The sequence below is a fragment of the Babylonia areolata genome, chromosome 30 (genome assembly GCF_041734735.1).
Source record: "Babylonia areolata isolate BAREFJ2019XMU chromosome 30, ASM4173473v1, whole genome shotgun sequence".
NCBI classification, from domain to species: domain Eukaryota; kingdom Metazoa; phylum Mollusca; class Gastropoda; order Neogastropoda; family Buccinidae; genus Babylonia; species Babylonia areolata.
Genome location: NC_134905.1, coordinates 10,574,737 through 10,602,446, shown reverse-complemented (window position 1 = coordinate 10,602,446; position 27,710 = coordinate 10,574,737). Strand labels below are relative to the sequence as shown.

At 40.5% G+C, this 27,710-nt stretch overlaps 1 protein-coding gene across 1 annotated transcript in view; it reads right to left on the bottom strand.

Moving 5' to 3' along the window:
• Positions 1 to 27,710, bottom strand: part of LOC143275198 (calpain-5-like) — a 100,959-nt gene that overhangs the window by 28,587 nt on the left and 44,662 nt on the right. Inside the window, exons 3-5 of the mRNA XM_076579168.1 lie at positions 10,779 to 10,910; positions 8,571 to 8,773; positions 7,210 to 7,393 (exon numbers count right to left, since the gene is read on the bottom strand). Of these exons, the coding sequence (XP_076435283.1) occupies positions 7,210 to 7,393; positions 8,571 to 8,773; positions 10,779 to 10,910 (519 nt within the window). The remainder of the gene's footprint in view (positions 1 to 7,209; positions 7,394 to 8,570; positions 8,774 to 10,778; positions 10,911 to 27,710) is intronic.

Sequence of the window (27,710 nt, the reverse complement as noted above, 5' to 3'; positions counted from 1 at the left end):
AATACACAGATGAAAGATGGTTCAGAAAACGTAGTGCAGAGTACAAACATGCATACTTCATCATATTGATTATTGTCATTGTCGTCTCCTTCATGAACTTTGTTGTCATTATAGTCATCATCATCACCGTCATCATCATCATCACAACCTTTGTTGTTATTGTCAGTATTATCATCATCATTATTATCATTGTTGTCATCATTGTCACAATCATCGCTATCAACATCATTAGCATTGTGACTGTCATCATCAGTGATCATCATCATCTTTGTTGGGAATAGTCCAAGGGAGACAAACTAGTTAGTTGTAATAAGAGTGATCTTAACTTGATCCAGGGAGAAGAGTTTTGAATGAACTCGTGGCTACACGACCAAGTGTGTTCAAGCTGTTCAATGCTTTGAATGGCTGGAGAGCAGCAGCAAACCATAACATTTTGGTGATGAAGTTAACTTGAACAACAGGAAAAGCAAATGTCCAGTTGCTGATGTACATGGTGAAAAGACAGTAGTATAGAATGAGTCTGATGAGTACACAACAAGTGTGATGTCAAAAACTGTTGAAGCAGATGATCAGTGTCAGGGTACCTTGAATGTTTTTGTTGGGTTTTTTTTGTCATCATGGCTGGGTTTGTGGGACACTTGAAGGCTTTCCAAGAAGGTACCAACTGGCGAGAGTATGTTGAAGTTTTTGAACATTTCTTCATTGCAAATAACATTGAAGTTGGTAAGAAAAGGTGAGCATTTTGTGTTCCCATATTGTTCCAGTGATGTATCACATCATCAGAAGTCGTCACATTCCACAGATATCAGGAAAGAAAACATTTCAGCAAGTGTGTGAGCTGGATGACAATCACTTTAAACCAAAGCTTTCAGAGGCTGGTGCCAGTCTTTTGTTTTATTCTTGAAATAGGAAAAAACAGAGGACAGTATCCAGATGTATCTTGTGAACTTTGTAGACTCGCTCAACCATGCAGCTTTGGACAGTTTTTGCACTATGCATTCTGAGACAGGGTCATTTTTGACAAAAACTGGTATACTCTTCCTCAAGATGGTGTACCAAGCAATAAAGCCCTAGGCTGTGATTCAAATTCCTTTTCTTTTCTTTTTTTAACATATTTTTTATTCATTTTCAAATTCTTCATATACGCCTGTATTATTTATCTATTGCAGATTTCACATAAATGATATTTTCACTATTAGTACAACTGATTTCAGTTTAGCCCAGCTGACAACCGGGGCCAACTCAAGAGTATGGTCTTCTTTTTTTTTAACTCTATGGAGACGTAGTTAAATAGTGCATGTAGTTTTACTGTGACGGGCAAATATGGGCATATTTGAAAAATTCAGCACACTTTCACACAGAGACAAAGACATACAAATTATATATCACCAGAAAGTTTACCATATCTTCTTTTAACATTTTAAAACAGTTTTCTCATTAAATGCTGCTAAATAGTTTTTTAATATTTTAAATTATGTCACTAAATACTGAAAAACAAAAACAAAAAAATTGAAAAATAGGTATACTGTACTCACCAGGCATGTCATATCCATCAGGTAATCCACAAGGCAGCATAAGATGATTTTCTCACACAGTAAGGTTCCCTGATTCTCATGAATCAGTTTGAAGTCAAATGTTGCACAATAAACTGTTAAAAAATAAAATAGAAGATCACAACACTGGAAAGAGAGAAAAAGAAAAACCATACAAATCCATCACTTGAAAAAGAAGAAAAACCCCCACCCATTTACACATTTCTGCTGCAGCTAGATTATTATTTGCTGTAGTCCTTGACTGTGTGGAACACCTCAAAGCATGGAACAGCCCAGAGGGGCACTTTACACTGTTTGCACATGATTGTGGTGGCTTTTTTTGTGTGCGTTTTTCACCTCTTGACTTTGTGTTTGTACTTTGCATTTGGCGTAACACACCTTGCACCCTCTCTGTGCTTTCCTGGTCTGCTGCTCCTTGGTGGGTGGAATGTTAGCAGGCCAGTGACTGCCTGGCCTCAGTCTCCCCATGTCTGCTCCTGTGTCTGGCAGATCATCTCCTCATGTGTGTAAAGTGTTTTGAATTTCTGTAACAGACAATGCTGTCATAAGGAAAAAAGAAGAAAAAAAGAAGAAAAGCTTTTGCATGTACTGCCAAAAAAGGGCAAAAAAGAACAGAAAAAAACAAATGCAAAATAAACATCAATAATATTACACAGCAAAAACATGCATAATAATTCAGGAGTGACAGTATAAATAACACACACGCACAGACGCCCATGCATAATACACTGACACACCCACACAATTTAATAAGTGCACACACAGAAAATGATAATTTTACATTAATATATACAAATTATTCATTAAAAATTGTAGAAATCAACATTATTTACACAAGAAATAAATTAGCAAAGTATCAAATTGTAAACACACTCACCTCAACAGGAGTGGACGTGTCTGGAAAGTTAGTGAGAGTCCTGGGATCCCAGTGAAAGGTGCAGCCAGTGGGAAGTTTGTCAGGTCTTTTACCCACTCATACAAGTACTCTTGTTCCTCATCGTCAATATCTACAGTCATCAAGTCATCTTGTCTTGCAGTATGGCCGTCACTAGTGTCACTGTTGATTTCTGTCTCAGCGTCGTAGGGGTCAGTCAGCAAAGTTTCGTCGTCACTTTCAAAATCATCATCTGGTACCAACTGAATGTCATCATCATAAGAAAAATCATCCGAGAATTCGTAACCAGTGTCAAGGAGGTCACGTTCAGTGTCTGACCCTTCTTCTGTCACAATTTCGACAGCCTCATGCAGGGAGTACATTTGTCTCGGCCGCCATTTTTGGTTATGAAAAAATCAACCTTTCACCCAGTCTAAAAAAGTCTAGAAAAAAAGCCTTCCACGCAGTTAATGGTCAAGGGGAAATAACTCAGTTTTTCCTAGACTGATCCCTCAAGACAGCCTGATTAGTTTACCTTTAATTGAACATGGCTGAGTATATGAAAAAAAATTCTGCGATCTGCCGAATCCTACACTACGGCACGTCATTCTGAGTGGGCGGAGTGCCGGCGCCGAAGCACCGGCACATCTCCAATGAGTTAACCTCCACTGTAAACAGCAACACGCAGAGTTGAAAAGAAAAGCCAACATTTGCACTGTGATACACTCAAACAACATCAGGAACTGACAGATCCAAGAAAGATTCTACAAGCTGGGGTTTACATTTACTGTTTTTCACTTGCCCAGTTTGGCAACTCAGTGGAAAATTCGCTTACCAGGATGGGTTTTGTACTAACATGGCTTCAAGAAACATCAATGCACCAAACCTGAACACACACACACACAAGAACAATGATTCATAAAGGTCTAAAATCTGAGAGCTATCATGGCCTTCTGTCTAAAAGTCGAAGGGGGGAGGGGTGGGGATAGGGGCAAATTTCAAAGGATTGTTTGGTGAAGAAAAAAGAAAGAAAAAGCAATCTGAAAGTATCTAGATCATTTGTCTTCATAAACTGTGTCACACACACACACACACAACACACAGAGAAAGTGACAGACAGAGTGTGTGTGTGTGTGTGTGTGTGTGTGTGTGTGCATGCTGTGTGTATGTGTGAATGTGTTTCAAGTGTCAACATTGTGTGTGTGTGTGTGTGTGTGTGTGTGTGTGTGTGTGTGTGTGTGTGTGTGTGTGTCTGTGTCTGTGTATGTTTTGTGTTTTTTTTGTGGCTTCAGTTGCATGCAAGTCTACGGAGCACATCGCTATCTCTCTTTTTTTTCTTTCTTTTTCTCTTTTCTTTTTTTATAGTGCCCTACACGGGACTTTCTTCACTGGCTGGTGTGTGTGTGTGTGTGTGTGTGTGTGTGTGTGTGTGTGTGTGTGTGTGTGTGTGTGTGTGTGTGTGTTTGAGTTAAAGATGGTGAAGGGTCACAGTACCAGAAAGGGAAGGTGGTGCAGACGGCTGTCACGTAATCTACATGAAGGCTGCTTTGAAACAGGGCTTGGGTGTAGAGTTTAACAACCTAATGGCACTATGCCAAACAGGCCACTATTTCCACAGTGTACCTTCATATGTGTGGTGCCTTCATCAGAACTGGACTCAGACCCCACACTCTGCCCCCATCCTTTCTGCCATTCCCCTTCTGTCCATGTAAAGGGTGGGAGTGGTGGGGGGGAGAATACAGGAGGTGGTGTCTGGTGGAGGGAAGCAAGAGGAGTGAGAGGTGTAGTCTAGTGAGGAGATGAGAAAGAAAGGAGTAAAATTGAGGTCATATTTGTGGCGATTTGATTTCAATTGGCAACTATGACTCTACAGAATGGCGGTTTCCTGTTTTATCAGCACACAGGACCTTAACACTGAGATGAAGGGGAGTGAGAGGTGACAGGAGAGAGACACAGAGAGAAATGGGGAGAGAGATAGAGACTTGGGAAGAAAGAGAGACAGACAGAGACTTGGGAAGAAAGAGAGAGATCGAAGTCAAAGTACAGGAGGGAGGGAGCAGACAGGGGGATAGTGCTACTGTGATTTGACGGCTCTGCCAGTGGGAGTGGAAGGGCGAGGTGGAAGTGGAGGAAGGTTGGGGAGGGAGGAAGTGGGACTGATTGCATGTATGGGTAGGCTCTTTTTTTTTCTTTTTTCTGTTTTTCAGAAAACAGATGTTCCGTTTATGACAAAGGCCTAAAAAATAAAATCCGTCTCAGGACAGAAGAGTTGCACCCATGCATTTTCATGTAACAAATTACATTTTACATAAGCATGGTAATAGTTAGCAAGGGTATTTTCACAGAAGAAGAAAACAAAGAACCAAAAAAAGTCAAACAAACCACACACACACACACACTCACACACACACACACACACACACACACACACACACACACACACATGGGAGATTATCATTTATAATATTTGCATTTGTATTTCTTTTTATCACAACAGATTTCTCTGTGTGAAATTCAGGCTGCTCTCCCCAGGGAGAGTGCATCGCTATACTACAGTGCCACCCTTTTTTTTTTTTTTTTTCCTGCGTGCAGTTTTATCTGTTTTTCCTATCGAAGTGGATTTTTCTACAGAATTTTACCAGGAACAACCCTTTTGTTGCCGTGGGTTCTTTAATGTGCGCTAAGTGCATGCTGCACATGGGACCTCAGTTTATCGTCTCATCCGAATGACTAGCGTCCAGACCACCACTCAAGGTCTAGTGGAGGGGGAGAAAATATCGGCGGCTGAGCCGTGATTCAAACCAGCGTGCTCAGATTCTCTCGCTTCCTAGGCGGATGCATTACCTCTAGGCCATCACTCCACATATGACTCCTCGATTCCCAACTGGCTGCATACATTTGACAGTCAGATGACATAGTTCACAGGAGACGTCTAGAGAGCTACAACAGCCCCACTGTTACAAAGTTGATATATGGTGAAGGTGATCTAATAACTGTAATCAGAATCCATCTGTTAGCCAATTGTGTCAAGTTATCCTGAAACAACAGTGCAAATACATAATATATGTTGGGAACTGATTCTTTTTGTTCAATAAAACAAGTGTCCAAAAAGTAAAGAAAATGGGTTCAGGAGTTGTCAGTGAGCAGGTGTTTGTAATAACACCAGTTGGCAGAGAATTCATTTAGTCTTAAGTTTATACTCACTATTTGCTGTTCTATTTTGTATCCATAGGTAAGTAGTGTTCTAAACCAAATCAGGCTGACTATCATCCCATTTACACTTACTTATAAATGTAAGATTCAGCTACCAGAACAATAAAATCAAATACCACATCAGTTTTGATATTTCCATCGCATCCAAACAAAAGCAGGTTTTCAGTTAATCTCAGTTTTCTTGTTAATTCACAAGTTTCATTAAACATAGCCTGAATGCGTGTCCAAAAACACTGTGAAACATGGCACTTCCAAAACATATGATCAATACTGTCTTTTTCAGTACTACAAAAATTACAGTTATTGCCATTTTTTACTGACATTTTTATTCAAGTAAAGGTCACAAAATCAATTGTTAAATCATATTTTTGTCTGAATTCTGTAAAAGATAAAAACTGTCCATTCTCTCCAATAAAGTCAGCAACTTTTTTAGTACCTTTTTCAATCCAGTTTTTGTAAGAGAGAATACTATTACCAACTTTAATTCTTTCGTTAAAGATAATGGGCTCAGCAAGCATCTCACTGGGATTCTGTACTTCAGTTGTATATCAAAATTTATCATATGCATTAAGAACTTTTGTCCAAATTTTATTTTTTGTTTTATACATTCCTAATATCTTTGGTCCAAAATTTTCCACATCATCAATAAAAAAAATAAAAAAATTCTCTAATGTTATATTTTTTCCATTTATGGTTTGTCTCTTTTATTATTCAAAACCATGTTAGTTTTAAAGAATGCAAATAAGTTTTCAATTCAGGAAAATTTAAACCACCGTTACTTATATTTTTTATTACTGTTTTTCTGTTTATTCTGTCCTGTTTATTGTTCCATACGAAAATATAGCACCTTTTTTGCAAATCATCTATAAAATCACCAGGAGGATTACGCAGCGATAACTATAAATAAATTAATTTTGACAGAATAAGTGATTTAGGAACTGCATCTCTGCCAAGTGGTGTTATTTGTCGTCTCGTCCATGTCTTAAAGAGTAATCTTATTTCTGTTAATTTCTCATTGTAATTCATGTTTCCACAATCTTTTAGGTCATTAGTAAACTAAATGCCAAGCACTTTGAATCTAGGGGTATTCCATTCCATGCCAAGGTGTTGCATGTATCTTGTCTTTGACCTCTTTTTGCATCCAAACCACACAACACTTGTTTTTCCAGCATTCATGTGTAATCCAGATTTTGCTCCAAATTCCTTATTACTGATATACACATTTCAAATGATTTTTTATCATCTGCTAAAGTAAACTCTGTATCATCTGCACATTGGGAATTATGCATTATTTTAGTGTCAGGGAGTTTTGGGAATGGTCTAAGGGAGCCAAATCAGTTGTAGTCGGAGTTATGTTGGCTTGACCAAGAGAGTGAAGTTTTGAATAAACTCATAGTTACACAAACAAGTGTGTTCAATTTGTCTGATGCTTTGAATAGCTGGACAGCAGCAGCAAGACATAATAATCTTCTTCTTCATCGCTGTCATTGTCAATATTACCACCACCCACAACCATTTTCCCAAACACATCATACATTCAAACGACACACTCACAGACAGCATGTGTACCTGTATGGCAGCGCACATCAGCGCATCATTGACCTTGGCTTTGTGCAGGATGTGGAAGAGGCGCATGCGCTGATCCTGTGACCGGAAGTCAGCAACCTCCAGCCCCTCCCCAACCCCTCCAGTCATATCCACCATGGCGTCACGAGCTTTGCCTGCCGTCAGTGCTTCATAGCACCCAAACAGCCTGTGGGCCACAGACACATATTAACAACTATGAGTTTTGTTTTGCTTGTGGTCTGTTTTAGGGTTTTTCTAAATGGCTTCAGAAACTTGCTGTTAGTGATATTTACAAATGGTGTTTTGTTACTCTCTATATTGTGTTTGGTATCATGTTTTTAGTTGCCATCAGTGCAATAAAGGTGCAAGGATTGAACAGAATTTTTTGTTTAATTTTTCTTTCTCATAAATATATGTTAAAATAAATAATGCATAAATACAAACACACATGCATAGACACACACTCACATACACACTCTTGCAACAAATCTTTATTTCATTCCTCAAGGCCCAGCCAACCACACATGGCCATATCAGGGCTGAAGCCACCTTGTCAAACACACGCCTCCCTCACCGTTCACAACTGAGTGTAAAACTATAAGAAAAAGCCCCTTTAAAAACCTTCCTTCACTCTGACTTCAGACTGGTCTGAAATAAACCATCCCGTGGCCTAACATTGGACTTAACTGATAACTCCATATGGACTGCAGGAAAACCCAGGCATGGTTGTGTGGAGGTTTTTGTGTGAGTGGCATACAGATGGGGCAGGATGAGAGGTGAGGCTAGAGGGGTAATGCCGCTGAAATGAGATGGATGACAGGACAGAAAAAACAACAACAAACAAACAAATAAAAAATCCCACAGAAATCATGCCTGATTCTGCTATTCCTTTTCCTGTCTTGGATAATATCACAGACAAAAGCCTACAGTTGGGCCAACACAAAGTGAGAGCTGTATGATCAATGGTTTCTCCACTGCAGTGGGAAGTCCTTTACAGCTTAGTCATTTGTGAAAGACTATGAATCTCAAATTAGGAGGCAAGACTGCATTGACTCTTAGTGCTGCAGCCATTGGGGCTAGTTGGCTTTTGGAAATCATCCCAACACCGATTGTCCTAAAACCCTCTTGGCCAAGAGAGTGGGGATGTAATATGGGCAAAACATTCTCCACGATAATCAAATTCTAGCCCAGACAGTCAGGACAGCAGATGCATCCCCTGCTGTTCTCATGGTCATAGTCTGACATGACTGACCATCACACATTCCTCCTCCTACCTCCTCTTCCCACAAATGTCACACCCACCTTCCTCCCTCCACCCTTCCATTCGCCCCTCTTCCCCTAAATACCCCTGCCCTCCCACTCACTTGGCATATGCCTTTTCCAGCAGCGCTGACCAGAACTCGTTGCGGGTCTTGGAGTGGGTGAAGATGAGGCGTCCATTCCTTGTGGGCAGATAGTCATCAATGACCACATCCACCCACCGACCACAGCGCCAGAACTTGAAGTGGAAGATGCCAGCATACTTGATGTTGGGTGACCACTCCTGTGACCTGTAGTCTGGCACCACCTGCCAGGTGTGTACAGGTAAAAAAGTGTGGTGATGAGCCACTAATATTATTTTTCCTGTTTAAGGGTCACAACTCCCCTGTTCACATACCTTATAATATATGACTAAGATGATAAGCCCACCATTTCAGCAGCCACACTCAGGTTTGTGCATGCTGGGCATATTTGTGTTTCCATAACGGATCAAACCCTGACATGGATTATGATATCTTTAACTTGGCATTTGATGCTCTGCATGTTTATATGCATGAGGGTGGTTTAGGCACAAGCACATATGTTGACCTGGGAGATTACATAAATCTCCATCCTTATCCTACCAGACGCTATTGGGATCTGAACCCAGGACAATATGACTGAAAGTCCAGTGCTCTAACCCCTCAACTGTCACACCCATAAAAACAGAAAACAAGTCAAAGACAACATTCCAAGTGATAGTTGCCATGGCAGAGTGGCCAGAGTGTTGAACTTCACTTTGAGGGTCATGAATTCAGTTCTGTTGCCTGGTGGGTTAAGGGTGGAAGTTTTTTTTCCTTGATCCCCCAGGTTTAAAGATCTGCAGACCTGCTATGGCCTTAATCCCTTTATGTGTATTCAAGTACAAAACATCCAACATCTTTGTTAAATATCCCATACTCATGTAGTTGGATGACCACATCAGTGACCTGTGGTGTGACAGGAGCTACAAGGTGTGTACAGGACAAAGAGGACTAGTGATAAAACATCACTATAAAAGTCTCCACTCTGCAAGGGATGCTCAGTCAGTCTGGATCCATGACTATGCAGTTATCATCATCAGAAGTGGGAAAAAGTGCAGGAAATGTCCTGTGTGTGTTGAATGAGAATAGGCACTACTGAATATCACTGAAGTGACTCAGCACTAGTGCTGTCTCCTCTGGTTTGTGGCCTACTGGGGTCATATTCATGGGGCTGGTGTAAATGGAAACGTCTGGCCCAAATGTGTTGTCGGAGACAATCCCCTGAAAGTTGGTATTCATGGCAGAAGACTTTGAGGAAGTCCGAGTCTGATCGCAGACTAAAACAGCTAAAATTAGCTGAAATTTAGTCCAGCGATTTCACTAGACTACACTTCATACGCCCAGACTTTGTTAAAGAGAAACTGCGCATTTACTTTTGTTAAGTACTACAATCAACTAAAATGCACCTTCTAGAAGTGTATAATGATTATGATAATAATAATAATAATAATAAAAATAAGTTTAGTTTCTACAGTGCCTTTCATTCAAATACAACAAAAAGAAACATAAAAATTATGATTACACATACACACACACACACTTGTGCAGCAGCTGACAAGCATGTGCACAGGGAACTTATTTGGGAAAATCCCTTTCTTAAATAAGAATGAAGATGTTGTCAAGAACTATTTGTGAGAAGTCGTTCGTTGTCAGATCTTCACACCCACCCCATGAATACCAACTTTGCTGCGGCAGAAGTCTTGACGTTCAAAGTCCAGACGTTTTGCTTTACTGTTTATGCCCGACGTACACAAGTCAGTCCCCATGAATATGGCCCCTGGTGACTTTATACTGATAGCTTTTTGGACTGCTGGTTCTGAAACTGCAGCAGACAAACCCTGGTGTGGCTGTGTGGAGGGGGTGGAGTGGGGGACACTTGGGATCAATGGCATGAAATTAAAACTGTGAAGATGACAGGGTGGTAAAAACAACAAAAAAACAAACAAAAAACTCACTATAACAAAAAAAGAAGTAAAATGTAACATTATGAGTGGTGGGTACCACAGCTATATGGCTATGAGCAAAGTAGTTAAAGGTCATGCTGCAAGTGTAAACTGAACTAAATTTCTGCAAAAATTATGTTTTCAACTATCTACAAACAATTTTTTTTTTTAAATAATAATTTTAAAGGTAGAAATATGTCAGTGTCTGACTTCTCAAAATAGTGTATTATTGTTAATCACTTAGATGTTAGTTTGTTATTGAAGTTAGGGGGAAAAAAGAAACTAATCATCATCATGTCAGACAAACCTTTTTCCACAGGTTGGAGTCCTCAGCAATACATGCACAAGCTGCAACGAACCAACAGTTTCCCAGGGTGCCTTGAGAAAAGTCATCTGCACTCGCCTTATCGATGAAAAAACGAGGGTCTTGCACAATATCCTTCAAACAAGAAGCACAGAAGTTAATTAACACAATCATCATCATTGTCCTTATTTTGATTCAGCTGATGTCACCAATCCCTGTGTTCTGTAGCAGTGAGAAAGAAAATGATGACAAAATATAACATCGTCATCATTGTATTCCATCACCGTCTTCACCACAATCCTCATTATCCCTCACATCTTAGCCATAGTTACTTATTACTTTATTATCATCACTATCACCATAACCATTATCATCAACAGAATAATTCCTTTTTTCTATATAATCTTTTTTTTTTTTTTTTTTTTTGTCATCACAATCATAATTATCAAGAAACAAAAACTGTGGTGTTTTGTTTAGATATTAACAATAGGATGAATCAATCTGTTTCAGTTATGGCAATTACTGTGATCATACTGTTGTTCTTGTAACTCTCCATCCTGATGTTGCTTTATATATATATATATATATATATGTGTGTGTGTGTGTGTGTGTGTGTGTGTGTGTGTGTGTGTGTGTAATACCCCACTTGCATGGTATTGACATAAACTAACAAAGGAAAGAACCCATCCACTGGCTTGAAGAGTTGATTTTATTTTTAGTTGTGCCTCCCTTGCATTACACTTTTAAATGTAGATGTTTGAGGCCTTGGTAAGCCTGTTCATTAGAACAATGAACAGGCTTACCAAGGCCTCAAACATCTACAAAGTTAAAGGCACAAAAACACTTTTGGTGGCATATGTGGACAACCTATCTGTATCATTCTGGATTGTATAGTGTTGGTAGGGTGGCCCTATGTGCATCAAGCTTTCCTTGAATGTTGAGATTGCTGGCGCCACAACGATCATGTCTGGCAAACTATTTCAGATCTTAACGTGTTCTGCAAAGAAAGAGCTCCTCACATTCAGTCTACAATGTGCTTTGCTCAACCTGAGACCATTCCCTCTGACTTCCCAACTATTGGAACATGCAATCTGAGGTCCCTGAGTCTTGTAAGTAGCATGGATAAATCCTATATGTCGATCATATTGCAGTGTTTCCGTCCATGCTCAATGGCTGGGCAGTTTCAGGATGTCTAGTCTCTCTGGATATGGCTTGTCCTTCAAGGTGAATTTTGTTGCTCAACGCTCCATATCTTCCACCTCACTGCACAATGTTTTCAGGTGCAGCTGCCAAACTGAATGGCTGTACTCCAGGATAGGTCTAAGAAGGGTTTTGAAGAGTTGTACCAAGAGGTCTTCTTTGAAATGGTCAAATGAAAGGAGTGACCTGCCCATGGACGACATCAAGCAGCAGGAACAAACAGCTCTGCCATAAAATATCTTTTAACTGTTATTTGTTGGTGTTTTTAATATCATGAGATTCATTTCCCCATTCATCTGTGTTTTGGTGACGTGAAATCAGAGTTTTTGTGCCGTGGATTTGGTAGGAGAGTGCTACAAGGTCCATTTGTGCGTCGACCTGTGTTCGTGGCTGTACTTCAGCCATTGTACCGGCGGCCTCTTTAGGAGCAGTGCTCTTCTACCAGAATATTACACACCACGTTTAACACGAAGCCGAAATCAGTATTTACTTTGTTCTTCGTGTATTAACTTTTTTTTTTTTTTTTTCTTCCCAAGCCCTTTTGAGTGTGTTATTGCAAAGTTTTTGGGTTTTTTGTTGTTTTTTTAAAACCTGAATATGACGTCTTGCATTGACGTAACTGGCTGAGGCTATGTCGTCAATACAGTTTGCATCATTATGATGGAATTTAAGTGGGGAAAGAATGAACAACATCTGACAGTAACCACTCCTTCAAAACAAGTACATCTCAAATATCAACAATCATCCTTTTCACCTGATCTGTTAAACACAGAGGAACAGTTTCTTGTTTTATTAAAAGATTCGGGAAATGACTCTCTCCAATTGTGACATTTACATCCTCATTACCATAAAAAAGCCATCCAGTCTGTAGTTGGAGAGGTGGCATCTGTAACCAAACTGAGAAATGATGTTTTTACGTCCAGTGTAAAAACGAGAGACAACGTAAGAAGTCGTTACGGACGCAAAGTATCGCAGGCATTTCTGTCTTAGCTTCAAAACCTGATCCGAAAACAGTGGGAATAGTTTTCCGAGAAGTTGACACCAGCTTTCTTTCTAGTATACCTACTGTGAGCGACATTCTGAAAATCCATCTGAAAAACGGGAGACCAGCGACAGTGATAACATTCAAACTTCATGACCTTCCAGAAAAAATAAGCTTTGACAATGTCTATTTAAAAATATATCCATATTGTTCTCCAGTCGTAAAATGTACTTTTTGTCAATTGTTACATCACACTAAAAAATATTGTTCCAATAATACTCATCGATGCAGCAGATGTGGACAGTCATCTCATTCTCGAGACAAATGTACTGCTGAAAGGTTTTGTTGGAAATGCAAGGGAGACCATTCAGCTGCTTTCCATGGATGTCCAGCCAAAATCGGCGCAAGAGAAGCGAATAAACTGAAATCTAAAACTTTCATTTCATTTCAAGAAGCACTTCGACAGGCAAGGCTGAAGACGAATCAAAATGTGTGCGAAAGAAAGAAATCATATTCAGAAGTTGTTAAAGCTTATCATAAACTGTGTTCCAAGTCTCCACACACTGATGTACATTATGATTGTGTGTCAACATAGACTAGGTCCTTGATGAAAAATCAATGTTGAAAAATGTATATGATGATTACACGGTAATATCATCAGAATGTAAAACTTCCGGTCTACATGACGTCCACTTGACATCTGCAACAAAACCTGGTCTGCACAACAACCACCTGCCATCATCATCTGAGGAGACATTACCTGTTCTACATGACGACCACCCGACATTGTCACCTAAGGAGATACCAGCTGGTTTACAAGACGGCCATCTGACATTGTCATCAGAGGAGACATCACTTGATCTACATGACTACCATCTGAAATTGTCATCAGAGGAGTCATCACCTGTTCTCCACAATGACCATATGACATCATCATCTGAAAATGCTTCACCTGTTCTACATGACGACCACCTGACGTCGTCATCAGTAAAGACATCATCGGACGTACATGAAAGCCTTTCAACAGCATCACCACAGCAGACATTGCATAATCTACATGACGACCACCTGACGGCACCAACTGGGGAGACAACGCCTGATCCACATGACTACCACCTGTCGTCATCATCAGAACAGTCATCACTTAGTCCATAAGAATATATAACATCACCATCTAAGCAGTCATCACCTAGTCTACATGATGACCACCAGACGTTGCCATCTGGGGAGACAACACCTGGACTGTATGATGACTACCAGAGGTCGTTATCAGTGGAGACAACACCTGGTCTACATGAAGACCTTCTTATGTCGTCATCTGAGGAGATAAAACTACATCTTGTTTACCTGACATTGCATCAAATCAGTCATTACATTGTCTACACAAAGTACACCTGATTACCTTGTGTTTTGATAATATAAGGCCCTTCATCTATCATTATCTTAGTTTTAGATTCAGATATCTCATTACCTAATGATATTTGTTCTACGATTCAATCTAGCTGATAAATGACTAAGAAGTTGCAAATAACATGTGGGAATCTATCAGTCTTGCAATGGAACTCCCGCTCTTTGAGTACAAATATTGATAATCTGCGTGCTTACCTTTTTGAAAACTCTCATCATATTCTCCTTCTTCAATCCTTAAATGTTACTAAAAACAAATTACCGAATCTGAAAGGTTATCATTATCCTCCGGTTTATCATATAAGCGAGGATTCTGACAAGATTAGTACAGCCATTTACGTGCAGTGTGGTTTGAATTACGAAAGTGGCCATCCATCTCCTATTTCAAACTATACTGAAAAGATGTGAGCTACGTTTGTAAAACTACATGTCTCTAATAATCAAATCATACATTTTGTGTCAGTCTACTATCACAAAGGTCCAAGTAAACAAAATACAAATTGGTTGCGAGCATTAAATTGCTCAAAAGAAAGATGGATCGTCGGAGGAGATTTTAATTCCCATGCGCCCTTCTGGGATAGTGATTGTCAAATAGTATCTCATCCTGACTTTGTTGAAAATATTGTTGATTCATCATTGCATTTACTTAACAATGGGAGGATTACACGTATCCCAGATGTGGCTCATCACAGAGCATCGGCACTTGACCTAACCTTCATATCACCATCTCTAGCTTTAACAGTACAGTGGGATACTGGGGATGATCCACTTGGCAGTGATCACATGCCAATCACACTGTCTTTTAAGGATTGTACCATGTCTAAATACAGCGGAGAAGATGAAATCCCAAAATTCAATTACAAATACGCAAACTGGGAAACATTTCAAAACTATCTTACGAATATTTCTGAAAGTGAAATTTTTTGTGAAGATTTAAATGTTTTTTAGAACAACTTTCAAAAGTCAATTATTGGAGCTGCTGAAATAGCAATTCCCAAAAAAGGTTCAAAGAGGAGTGACACTTTTTCTGGAAATGTTTGGTAGAATAATGCATGTGCGGAGGCTGTAAATACAAAGAAACTAGCATACCTAACATGGTTAAGTACCTGACAAAGATGTAAAAGAAGTAATTTGAGTCTGGCACCAATCCTCTGGGATCTTCCCTTCATTTAGTGACTACCTGAATATTGCCACTGGTAGAACAGTACGTCAGCTATCTTTGCAAGAACCAATGGATTCAGTCCATCAGGTCCTGATACCTTCCCTGTCTGCAGCTCTGAGAGTAGTTATCTGACTTTGTCAGTGGGAATCTCAAAGTGATTTGACTCAAGTGTGATATTCCTACTTCAGTGAGTCTTGCAGCTGTCTTTCTTCAATCACTGTGAACACACTCTGAAAGAGGGCATTTAAAATTCTGCTTTCTACTGCTCTGAAGATGTTCTCATTCCATCTTCTTTTTGGAGGTCAGCCATTCCACTCTTGGTGCTGGTTTTGCTCTTCACATAAGACCAGGCCTTTGGATTTTGCTTGACTTAAGCAGCCATGTTTTCCATTTTCCTCTGCCCTCTCCTACACGCGTCCTTGCAAACAGTGCACATAAGAGGAGAGTTGAATGTCAGGATTTTCTTCCATGAAGAGGTGAAATGCTGATTTGCTCAACTTCTCCATCACTTTTCTGCTGTTAATTGGTTTTCTTTACTCATCTTGCATCTGGTAGTTATGTCCAGAAATCTGGTCATCTGTAAACTAATCAATCCTCTGTTGGATGTCTCCACTTAAGGCATCCTACTTTTTCTTTCTGGTATTAAGCTGAGAAATATCAGACACATCACTGGCTCTTTTCAGCAATTTGATCCAAAGACCAGTTTCCTTCTGTGTTTCCAAGAGTATATGTTGTGTCTCCAAGAGCATTTCTTCTTCTTCCCAACAAAATATGCAAGAGTTCTTTTTCTTCATGTCTTCTTTGCCCCTTTTCTTTATAATGGCATCCACCTTAGTTTTGAAGATGCTGAACATATCCAGTTTCCTTTTTAATTTGGGCTGTCATGTGATCCCCCAGTTTCTGTTTGGAGTTAACTCAGCTTTCCTACTGCTGTCCTATTGCAGGATTTTATTTGATTTGAAGAGGTTTTTTTGCAATGTTTCATGTGAACTGCATGCTTGCTCTGATGTTGAACTGGATGGAGTGGGTGATTGATAAAGTTCATAAAGGGCTGTATGCTTGCTCTGATGTTGAACTGGATGGAGTGGGTGATTGATAAAGTTCATAAAGGGCTGTATGCTTGCTCTGATGTTGAACTGGATGGAGTGGGTGATTGATAAAGTTCATAAAGGGCTGTATGCCTGCTCTGATGTTGAACTGGATGGAGTGGGTGATTGATAAAGTTCATAAAGGGCTGTTGACGTTGTTCCTTTTCTTTGGACTGAACTCTTTTGTTTTGTTGACTATTGGCCTGCTTGTTGTGCTGCTTTATTTTCATGATAATTACTTTCTTTTTGCATGCATTCCTTGCTTCTATTTCTTCTTTAGGTTTCTGCCTGTCTTAGTTTTTGCTGTTAACTATTTTTCAAATTTGTCCTAATCTCTTGTAAGAACAGGATTTGGTGTTTATATTTCTCCTTGTTCCTTCTGCTCTGCATGGCATCTTTTCACCCTCAGCCTAGTCTTCTCTCTGTAACTGTTAGTGTAAGCCTTTTTATTTCTTCAGATGAATTTGCCTTGACTTACTTTGGTAAAACATTTTCATAAGCTTTGTATGGTTCTAGGTCCTCTTTCAATCTCTCTGTAAGTCCTGCTTCTTTGAGCAGATATTTGCCCCTCTGAGTAGGAGAAATGTTCTTTTTCTCAATCCCGACAGTCACATAGATTTTCTGCTATATTTGTGGATCTTCATTCATAAGCCGTATTTCTGTAATGAAACCGAAACCTGCATTGCAGCTTGTGTTTAAAATGTCATGAAATATGATTTTTTTCACAACAAATAAACACAGGACTGAAAAATAATAAATAGATAATACATAAATAAATGATTCTTCAGTTTTATCATGGATGCAAAATATGAAAGAAAGAGGGAAAGAGAGAAAGTGGTTACTTTGCAGCACATGAACAAGAAGCGTAATTCAATCCACTGTTTACGTAAGTCATTGCTCTGCTAAAAAGTAATGCATTAGACAAGAACTAACAGAAAAACAACAGAAGTAGAATGTACTGTGCTGAGTCAGTTTCAGAGTAACGCAATTAGAAACATGCATAACAAGAAAGTGATAACCATCATTGGAACAGATCTCATTCATTTCCACTGTAGCCAGTCTTGGTGAGACAACCAGATGGGCCCTTTACCTCATAAATCAGCTTTCGTAATATTCATCTTCATAAAATGAATACAGTTCTTGTTGCCTGCCGACAAAGAAATAAAAAATGTAGAGATCACGACGCACATTACATTGTAACAAAATCGCCTCTCTACAGTAACTCACGTTCACAAATATCTCACGATTAAAAACTCTCTGGAGATTTTAACAGCCACATTTTTAACTGGACCATGTGATTTGAGAACAATAATTGCTTTTCCTCCAATGACATAAAAGTATTAAAACTGTTGATATTTATGTGGTGCTTTTACCGAGCGTGCGTTGCTGCGAAATCGAAAACTATTGGCAACTGAACTATTGCTGAAATTTTCCATCTTTGCTGGCAGTGTTCCTTCAAGTTCAAGAAACACAAACACTGATGTATAGGATATTTTCGATAATCACGACACATGCAATTAAGCTTGCAATAACAAAAAGATTTAACGAAATGCTCCATATCATGTGCATTCGTGTGCACTTAAAAAAAACCAACAAGAATTTATTATTTTCTTTTCTACATAATCACACGAATATGATTTGCTGTACATAAAAAGTTCTTCTTCTTCATTGTTGAGGGCCCACAATCATATAATTTGATTATTCTGGCACCTAAAACTGGGGGGGTTTGCTACTACTATTTTGTAGTTGCTAAATAACATAGGCTTACAAAAGTTACACATACAATTTAACCACATGAAAGCTTTCCATGTTTAACCTTCCAGAAATATTTTCTTTTTAAAACAATTTCAGCAGTTACCATATTAAATACCCTTTCATCCATGCCTCCGATCTTTCTTTCAATTTTCTCTGACAAGATATGAAAGTTATTCCCCTTCATTAAAAAAAATTGATTGATATTCTCTATTAAGATGTTTTGAAATTTTGATTTACTTAAGTAGTTACATATAAATGCTAACGATTTTAATGTAACTATTTTGAAATGATAATGTTCTATTGATAAAAATAAAATATATGTACAAATCTAGCCCAGTAAACTACATTATATGAAAGCGTGGTGAATGGGAGATCCCAGGATTCAGTTTGTTTTCGTTAACTGTTTGGCATCTGCTACAGGCCTGCACTGGTGGCGGAACATTCCTTACTCAGGAATGTTTTAATAGTGATAAGAAAACTACCGACTGTTCAACTCAAAACGAATGTAACACCATGGTCAAGTTTGCCGACGATACTACTCTAGAAGGGCTGATTACGAACAGTGATGAGTCAAAATATAGGGAAGAAGTAGATGAACTTGTCAGCTGGTGTGATCAAAACAGCTTAGAACTCAAGGTATCAAAAACCAAAGAATTAATTCTAGATTTCTGGAAGACCAGATCTGACCCCTTACCACTTGTCATTGAAGACAAGAAAGTAGAGATCATCAGCGACTTTAAATTTCTTGGACTGATCATTTTCAACAATTTGAAATGGGAGAAAAATACGGAAAAAATTGTTAAGAAAGTACAACAGCGCCTGTACTTTCTTTGGCACCTCAAAAAGTTCGGAATTAAAAAAGAAATCATGGTTGATTTCTACCGAGCAGTCATTGAAAGTGTGCTAACCTTCACTATTACTGTTTGGTACGGAAACATTTCCAAGACAGAAGTTGCAGCCCTTAACACAATCGTAAAAACTGCCACCAAGATTACCGGGGCTGATCTACCTTCTCTAGAAGACATATATTATAAGCGGCTACTCAAAAAAGCAAAATCAATCAGCCAGGACGAATCACATCCAGCTTTTGGGATTTTCAAGATGCTCCCCTCTGGTCGATGGTACAGAAGAATAAGGACGATAATCAATTGCTTCGCCAATAGCTTTTTCCCCAAAGCAGTCAATGCCCTGTCTCTCGAACAAATCCAGTGTGATAAATAGAATTGTGCAACCAACAACCATCTACCTGAAGATCTAGTCATCAGCCCCATCCACATGTAATATGCAGCTTCTGTGTGTGTGTGTGTGTGTGTGAGAGAGAGAGAGAGAGAGAGAGAGAGAGAGAGTTTGTGTGTGTGTGTGTGTGTGTGTGTGTGTGTGTGCAGTGCGTGCATGTGTGAGTATGCACACGTTTTTATACTGATATGCACTTGTATGTATCCTAATTTCTGCTGTATCTGTGTTTGTGTATGATTTTTTATTTATATTCCTGTCTTGTTATGTACTGCCCCCCCACAACCCCCCCCCCCTCCAATATTCCTTGTGACCCTGGTACACTTGGTAATAAAGACATGATATTCTATTCTATTCTATTCTATTATTTCACTTGCATTACAGTTTATCAAATATATATGTAACAGTAAAATAATAAATCAAAATTCATAAGCCCTCTTAATTGTCTTATTTCATTGTTATTAAAGTAATTTCACATTGTCTCACCTCCCAAAGTCCCCATTAAATTGTTCCCCCACCTTTTAAAATAATTATACAAAGGGAGAAGGGGAACACATATTTTTATGCACTGCAGATACCGTGTTCGACTATTAGTTCATTACTGTGGAAGCGACTGTATTTTGAGAAAACTGACCATTATTTATCATCTAACTGATTTTTTGCCCAGTAAATCAAAGCTATTGTAGTAAACAATAAAACGAAAACGTATTATTTCCTTGCCGCACATATACACCAAGCACCAGAGGCAGACACATGTAGAAAACCTGAGTTGATGAGGTGTGTTGCCTGCAGCTGCCAAAAAAAGGTGACAAGACAGAAAAGGAATAGCTTAACTCACAGTATTGACAGAGCCCAGTAAAGTTGCCATTCCAGTTATTTAATCATGTAACAACATCTCTGATGTGTTTATACTGTTACGTCACTACTATCATTATAAACATATCGCGAGACATCTTCCCCTATTTGGGAGTTGTTAAGGAATGGTTAGAAACATGAAATCCAAATACCAAATAGAACACTAAATAACATTATTTTCTTACTCTTTAAAAGCCCTCTTGTTATCTTCTTTTAATTTTTTTTTCCAAACATTAAAAATCAACAGTTCATATTGTTCTTTGTAAGTGATGTCCTGTGTAGGTTGTGATATTCTGATTTGTTGTTTACATAAGTTGTTATTGTCTGATCATGAATGTTTGTAAAGTGTATGTTCATGTGTGATTGTCAGTTTGTATTTGATCACATTCACCATGAGCCCAGGGCTCTCACAGGTCAAATCTGTTTCTGGGCTTTACTGTTTTGCCTCATCTTGTGGTTATGTTCTTGGCAGTCGTCCTGTGAAGCCCCAGGTGGGAAGGCACAGGTTGTGAGTCTTGAGGGTTGTAGCCATGATGTGCTGCTGAAGGTGTGTCACTGGGCTCCTGCTTCATTGGGTCCTGCGGAGGTGGTGTAGGTGGTTCTCTTGAAGATTGTCTTCTGTTGTTCACCAACGATGCAAGGTCCATCTCACCTTCTGTAGGACTTTAGACTGTCCGTCGTCCATCTTGCTGCACAGCTGTGGGAATCTGGCATGTGGAAGAGGGGCGGGATGTTGGACGTAGACATGATTGCATCAGAAAAGTCATCCATCACTGGTCTGAACGTCATAGGACCTGCTGCTTCTCTTGTTGACAACTATGGCATCCTTCCATAGTGTAGTGGATTTGTCAATCGGTTGTATCTTGACCATGTCACCAGTGCTCAGTGGTTTGAGATCTTTTCGATGATTGTGCTTCTCAGTTGTTTTCTGTCATTTGTCTTTGCACGTCTTCCCATGAGTTGCTTCATGGGCTTGAAGTAAGTCCTGGAGCATTTCTTAAATTCAGAAGCCCTAATTAAGTAGGGATCCTCTTTGGCAAGAAGACATTTCTTAATGAAGTTCTTGGCCACTTTACCCTTAATCAACTGCTACAAGTTGTTCAAAGAAGAGATGCTCCCCGGACTCACTGAAAGGGGGAGAGAATGATGAATTCATCGGCGCCAACAGAATCACGACTGGAAATGGTAAACAGACTATGATTTCAGAACTGATGGAATTCCTATGTGTCTGTGGGCGGAAATTCTCCACTGAGCGTGGCATGAAGATCCACAGGACCAAAACGGGTTGTATGAAGAATCTGACGAATGCTCAGCAGCACACTGCGCCAGCAGATAAGACGTTGGAAAACCAAAGCCACGATTCAAACCACAGTGCCAAGGACATCCACGCTGATAATTCAGATGAATCATTTGTACAAGATCTTCATGATCAAGCCAAAAGCCAGAAACTAAACTTGCCGCATGCAAGTGCAAAAGCGGAATGGGAAGAGCAGTACCAGAAAATAGTCCAAAAACTTGATGCGCTGATAGGAAAGAGCACAACGGAAAACAAGTTAGCCACCTACGGAGATATCATCTATACAACCTGTCGGGAAACCTATGGAGTGAAAGAACCAAAGACAAGAACACCTCCTCAAAAATCCAGGCGACAACGAGGGATGGGCAACATCCGAAATGCAAAAAGAAAGCTCAAGAAAAAGATGAAGACTGCTTCAGAATTTTAGAAGCAGGGCCTACAGAAAATTTGGAGAGACCTGAAAGCAAAGCACAATGCCCTCAGTAAAGCAGAATCAGCAAGAAGAAAAAGGAGCAAAAAGAAAAAGACACAAGACAGCTTCCTTCAAGACCCCTTTCAGTTCGCCAGGAAACTGTTCGAGCAGCCCAAATCAGGGACACTCACAGTGGACAAAGAAACACTTGAAAAGCATATCAGGAAAATGTATTCTGATCCGCAAAGCAAGAAACCACTAGATCTCAAGGGTTTGGTTCATCCCAAGAAACCAGAGAAGAAGTTCAGCAATAAACCACCAACCCTTGAGGAAGTACAGAAAGTGGTCAAATCATCACCAGGGCCAAATGGAATACTGTACCTGCTGTACAAGAAATGTCCTAAAGTCCTTGAGTAGCTCCACAGAGTGATAAGATCAGCATGGAGGAACCTGAAGATCAGCGACCAGTGGATGATAGCTGATGGCGTGTACATCCCAAAAGAGCAGAATTCAAGTATCATCAGCCAGTTCAGCCCAATATCGCTCCTGAATGTCGAAGGGAAAATCTTCTTCTCTGTCATGGCTGCAAGACTGACAAAATACCTCACAGAAAATGAGTACCTTGATGTGTCAGTCCAGAAAGGTGGCATCCCAGGAGTTCCTGGTTGTGTAGATCATACCACAATGATTTGGGATGCAATCCAAAGAGCAGAGGCAGAGAAAAAGAACCTAGACATGGTATGGCTGGATCTGGCAAATGCGTACAGGTCAGTTCCTCATGAGATGACCCAACTGGCTCTCGAGATGCACCATGTACTAATGAACATCAGGGAAATGCTGAAGAAATACTTCCATGGCTTCTCAATGAAGTTCACCACCAAGGAATACACAACAGATTGGATCAATCTGGAAGTGGGCATAGCCATGAGCTGTGCAATTTCTCCAGTCCTGTTTGTGCTGGCAATAGAAGTGATCTTGAAGGCCTCAATGAAGGGAATGGATCGAGACAACCTCGATAACGGATACCAGATACCTCCTTTGAAAGCCTTCATGGATGACAAAATAGTCCTTTCAACAAAAGAGAATGACACCCGTGAAATATTGAAGCGGCTGGATGAGCTAGACGCCTCAGCCAGGTTGAACTTCAAACCAAAGAAATCACAGAGCCTCTCACTGTGTAAAGCAAAGGTAGCTGAAACAGTCACATTCACTGTAGCCAACCAAGCCATTCCAACGGTGTCAAATGAACCAGTCAAGAGCCTTGGAAGATGGCATGATGAGTCCCTGAAAGATACAAAAAGAGGAAAGGAAACCAAGCAGACAGCAGAAAAAGGCCTGCATATCATAGACCAGAGTGGCCTTCTTGGCAAATACAAAGTGTGGTGCCTACAGTCCATGCTGATACCAAAGTTCCAGTGGCCTCTCCTGATATATGATATCGGCTGTAGCACAGTCAAGTCGATCGAGGTAAAGATCAACAAGTACACACGCAAATGGCTTGGTGTCCCACCTGGTCTCACTGACATTGCACTCTACTGTCCCAAGCAAAGCTGAGGCTACCTCTGAAATCCCTTGTCAAAGAATACAAGGTATGGAAGGCAAGACTTCTCAGCATGCTTGAAGAATCAGGAGACAGTGTTGTGAGATCCAACCAACCCAAGCTGAAGACTGGCAGAAAATGGAAAGTCAGGGAGGCAGTCGTTTCAGTGAAAGAAAGTCTTAAGATGAAAGAAATAATAGGCACATTCAAACCAACAGACAGGGCCTGGGATCGACAAAGATGGAATGGTGGTCCAATGCAAAGGGGAAAGCAAAAAGAGACATGATCATACAGGAAATCAAGAAGGAATTGGGTGATAAAAGAGTCCAGAAGGCAGTCCAGCAAGGCCAGCAGGGGCAGTGGACAACATGGGAAAATGCACTTCAAAGGAGCCTCAGCTGGAAAGACATGTGGAACATGGCCCCTCTAAGGATCAGCTTCATCCTAAGATCTGTGTACGACCTCCTTCCCTTGAATACAAATTTGGAGAAATGGGAGAAAGCAGACGACACTGCATACCCACTCTGCCATAGCAAACTTTCTTTCTTTCTTTTGCGTTTGACAGCTATGCAGTCAGGGTTGCCATAGCAAACAAACAGTAGAACATTTCCTCAGCTCACGCAAAGCTGCGTTGAGCCAAGGATGGTACACATGGAGGCACAACCAGGTGCTAAAAGAAATTGCACACATGGTGAGCACTGTCTAAGGAGCACCAACCCCACCAGAAGTTCCAGTAGAGTTCCGCTCTGCAGAAGGCAATAAAGTTTCCAAAGCATGGAAACATGGGCTGCTTGATGGTGCCGCAGATTGGGAATGCACAGCTGACCTACCAGAGGGGAAAAAACACCCAGAAATCATCAGCAAGAGCGGCATGAGACCTGACATAGTACTCCACTCCAAGGCAACGAAACAAGTGATTCTGATTGAGCTCACTATGCTATACTGAAGCAGAATGGAGGAAGCCCACATCTACAAGACCAGGAAGTATGCTAGCCTAGCCAGCAGCCTGAGAGAATCTGGCTTCCAAGCCAAAGTCCTCGCCATAGAAATTGGTGCAAGAGGATTTATGAGCGCATCTGCTTACAGCCTCATGAAACAGCTGTCGATTTCTGGCAGAGAGGACACCGGCTCTCAAGGCAATGGCAGAAGCAACAGAAAAGAGTTCCAGCTGGATCTGGTCAAGGAGGAATGAAAGTAAACTTCATAAGGATTAAATTTCCCTACTCAAACTAGGCGTAGGGCAGCTCAGTGGTTAAAATGTCTGCCAGAAAAGGTGAATCAGTCCTGAAGTGGTGACCACCCTGGAGGCACAGGTTCGAACCTGCTGAGGACCAGCAAAAAAGAAAAAAAGAAAAGAAAGAAAAAAGGCGGCAATACAGGACTCAAAATCTGGGTGCGGTCCACCCCCCTTAGAGAGTACGGAGTTAAGGGCTGAAACACTTGACTGAGGGGGACTTCTTCTCTGAAGACCTTGTACTGTCCAGCTCTCCCTAGAGTTTCTTATCACTGCAGCTTCAGCTGCTCCATTTGACTGACCATGTCCAGGGCTGGAAGGCTTGTGAGTGAAACCCTTGCTTTTAGTGAAGACCCTGAACTGTTGTGACGTGAACTGTGGACCACTGTCACTGATCACAATGTCTGGAATACCTTGGCATGCAAAGTAACATTTCATCTTGGTGAAGATGACTTCTGCTGTAGTTTCTGGTATGTAATCAAGTTCAAAGAAAATAATGTGAAGTAATCCACTGTGATGAGGAAGTTTCTCCCTTGCCGATCAGGAACATTGTGCATGTATAGTGTCTCTGCTGGTTGTTTCGTGCTGTGAGAAGTACACACATCACACGATTCAATGAAGTGACAGATTTCTGATGACATTCTAGGCCAAAAATCAGTTGTCGTGTTCTTCGTTAACACGCAATAATGCCTGAATGTCCTGTGTGTACCTTTCCCTTCATTTCTCATCTCATGGACTGTGGTATGATAACTCTTTCACCTCTGAGGACGATCCCATCTTGAATACTGAGTTCATCTGTGTAATCAAAATATGTAGTGATGTTGGAAGGGCATTCCTGTCTTGATAAAGGCCATCCCCTGACAATGGTGTCCTTGAGCTGAGAAAGAGCGCTGTCTTATGTAGTGCTATGTTTGATTTCCGCAAGACAGTGTCAGTGAATTGATGTTTTCTGATTTTACGTCTGATCCTGTTGTTACTGGTGCTGTAGACAGTGCATCTGCCACAGGGATCTGCTTGTCTGGTCTGTATTCAAGTGTAAAGTCATATTTTTGTGCTTTCATCAGCATGGATTGTAGTCACATTGGAGCTTTTGACAGTGGTTTCTTGCAGATTGAGACAAGAGGTTTGTGGTCTGTGATCACTTGTACATGATTGCAATAGGTGTAGTGAAGTTTCTGTAGACCATAGAGAGCAGCAAGCATTTCTTTCTCTATTTGTGCATTGTTTCTTTCTGTTGTAGACTGTGTTCTGCAACTGGCCTGTTGTTCTGCATGAGCGCAGATCCTAGTCCATCCATATTCACTGGCATCATTGATGAGCGTGAGGTTTTCACTTGGTTTGTAGAAAGCTAAGGTGGGACTGTTCATGATCTTCTCCTTCACTGATTTGAAAGCCTGTTCCTGGGATGAAGTCAACATCCAAAGTACATCCTTCTTGAGCAGGTTCTGAAGAGGTTGCAGGTCCTCTGTGAGATGTGTCAAGTATCGTGAGAGATAACTGACCATGCCCAGGAATCGTCTGCATTCTTCAATATTCTTTGGTGTTGGGTAATCCTTGATGGCTGCAACTTTTTCAGGGTATGTTTGTGGGCTGTCCTTTGTGATTTTGTGTCCCACGAAGGTGATGTTGTCTGATCGAAGATCCAACTTTTCCTTGTTTAGTTTGATCTGTTTCTCTCGGCATCTCTGTAGGAAAGACTGATAATGTCTGTCATGAGTTGCAGTGTCTTCACCATGAACTATGATGAGAACAGCAATGCCACCTGTCAATCCATCAAAGCTTCATGAAGTTTTCTCTGAAATATTTCTGATGAAACTGATGTACCGAAAGGCAATTGTAGCCATATGACTTCCAAAACATGTCTGAAAAGTAGTCAAAAAGCTAGATTCTATATTAAGCTGTACATGCCAAAATCCTGACGACAGATCAGCCTTTGAGAATACGGTGGACTTGCTCAGGTCACGAAGGACACCACCCAGCACTAGACGCGGGTGTCATTCTCGTCTCAGTGCTTTGTTCAGTTCAGGTGGATCAATGCAGATTCTAACTTTCCTTTTTTTTTCTTCTTAGTGACAATTATCTGACTAACCCAGGGTGTGGGTTCACTAACTGGTGTGATCACTCCATCTTCAACCATCCTGTCAAGTTCCTTCTTGAGTTGAGGCCGAGAGAGACTGGCGTGTGCCTGTCAGGCATGATGACTGGTTTCACTTGTGGGTCAACCTCCAAATTGTTGTAGTCCTGGTAGTTTTCTAAGTGACCCATCAAACACATCTATGTATCCGTCTTCTGTTGATGCAGAGTGCATCTGAGCCACATGCATGGAGTTGTCTTTGTATGTCAGTTAACCCCATATCTCATGATGTTTGCAGACCAACCACTGGAGTGAAATGGTCTTAAAAGACAATGAATTCACTTCTTTTTTTGTTTTTTTTTTGTTTCTTTTTTGATTTTAGGGTTTGTTGCTGGTTGTCTGGCCCTCCCACGGAACCTTTCAGTGTGCAAACCGGCGTCTGTCAGGGCTGTTTGCTCTCACCAACCATTTTCCTGATGGTTGGGGGGCTTGCGTGTCTCAATAACCCTGAGAGCTATGCTGGCGGGAGATTCGTCTCCTGGTAGGGCCACCCAAGTCAGACAGGTCAAAGGGTAGAGACCAGACGAATAGTACCCACTGGTCCTCCAGGTTGGGGGTTTGAATTAGGCTAACAACCCGGTTCTGTAAAAAGAAGACTGTTACAGAAACTGCAACAAGAAACTCTGAGAACTGCTT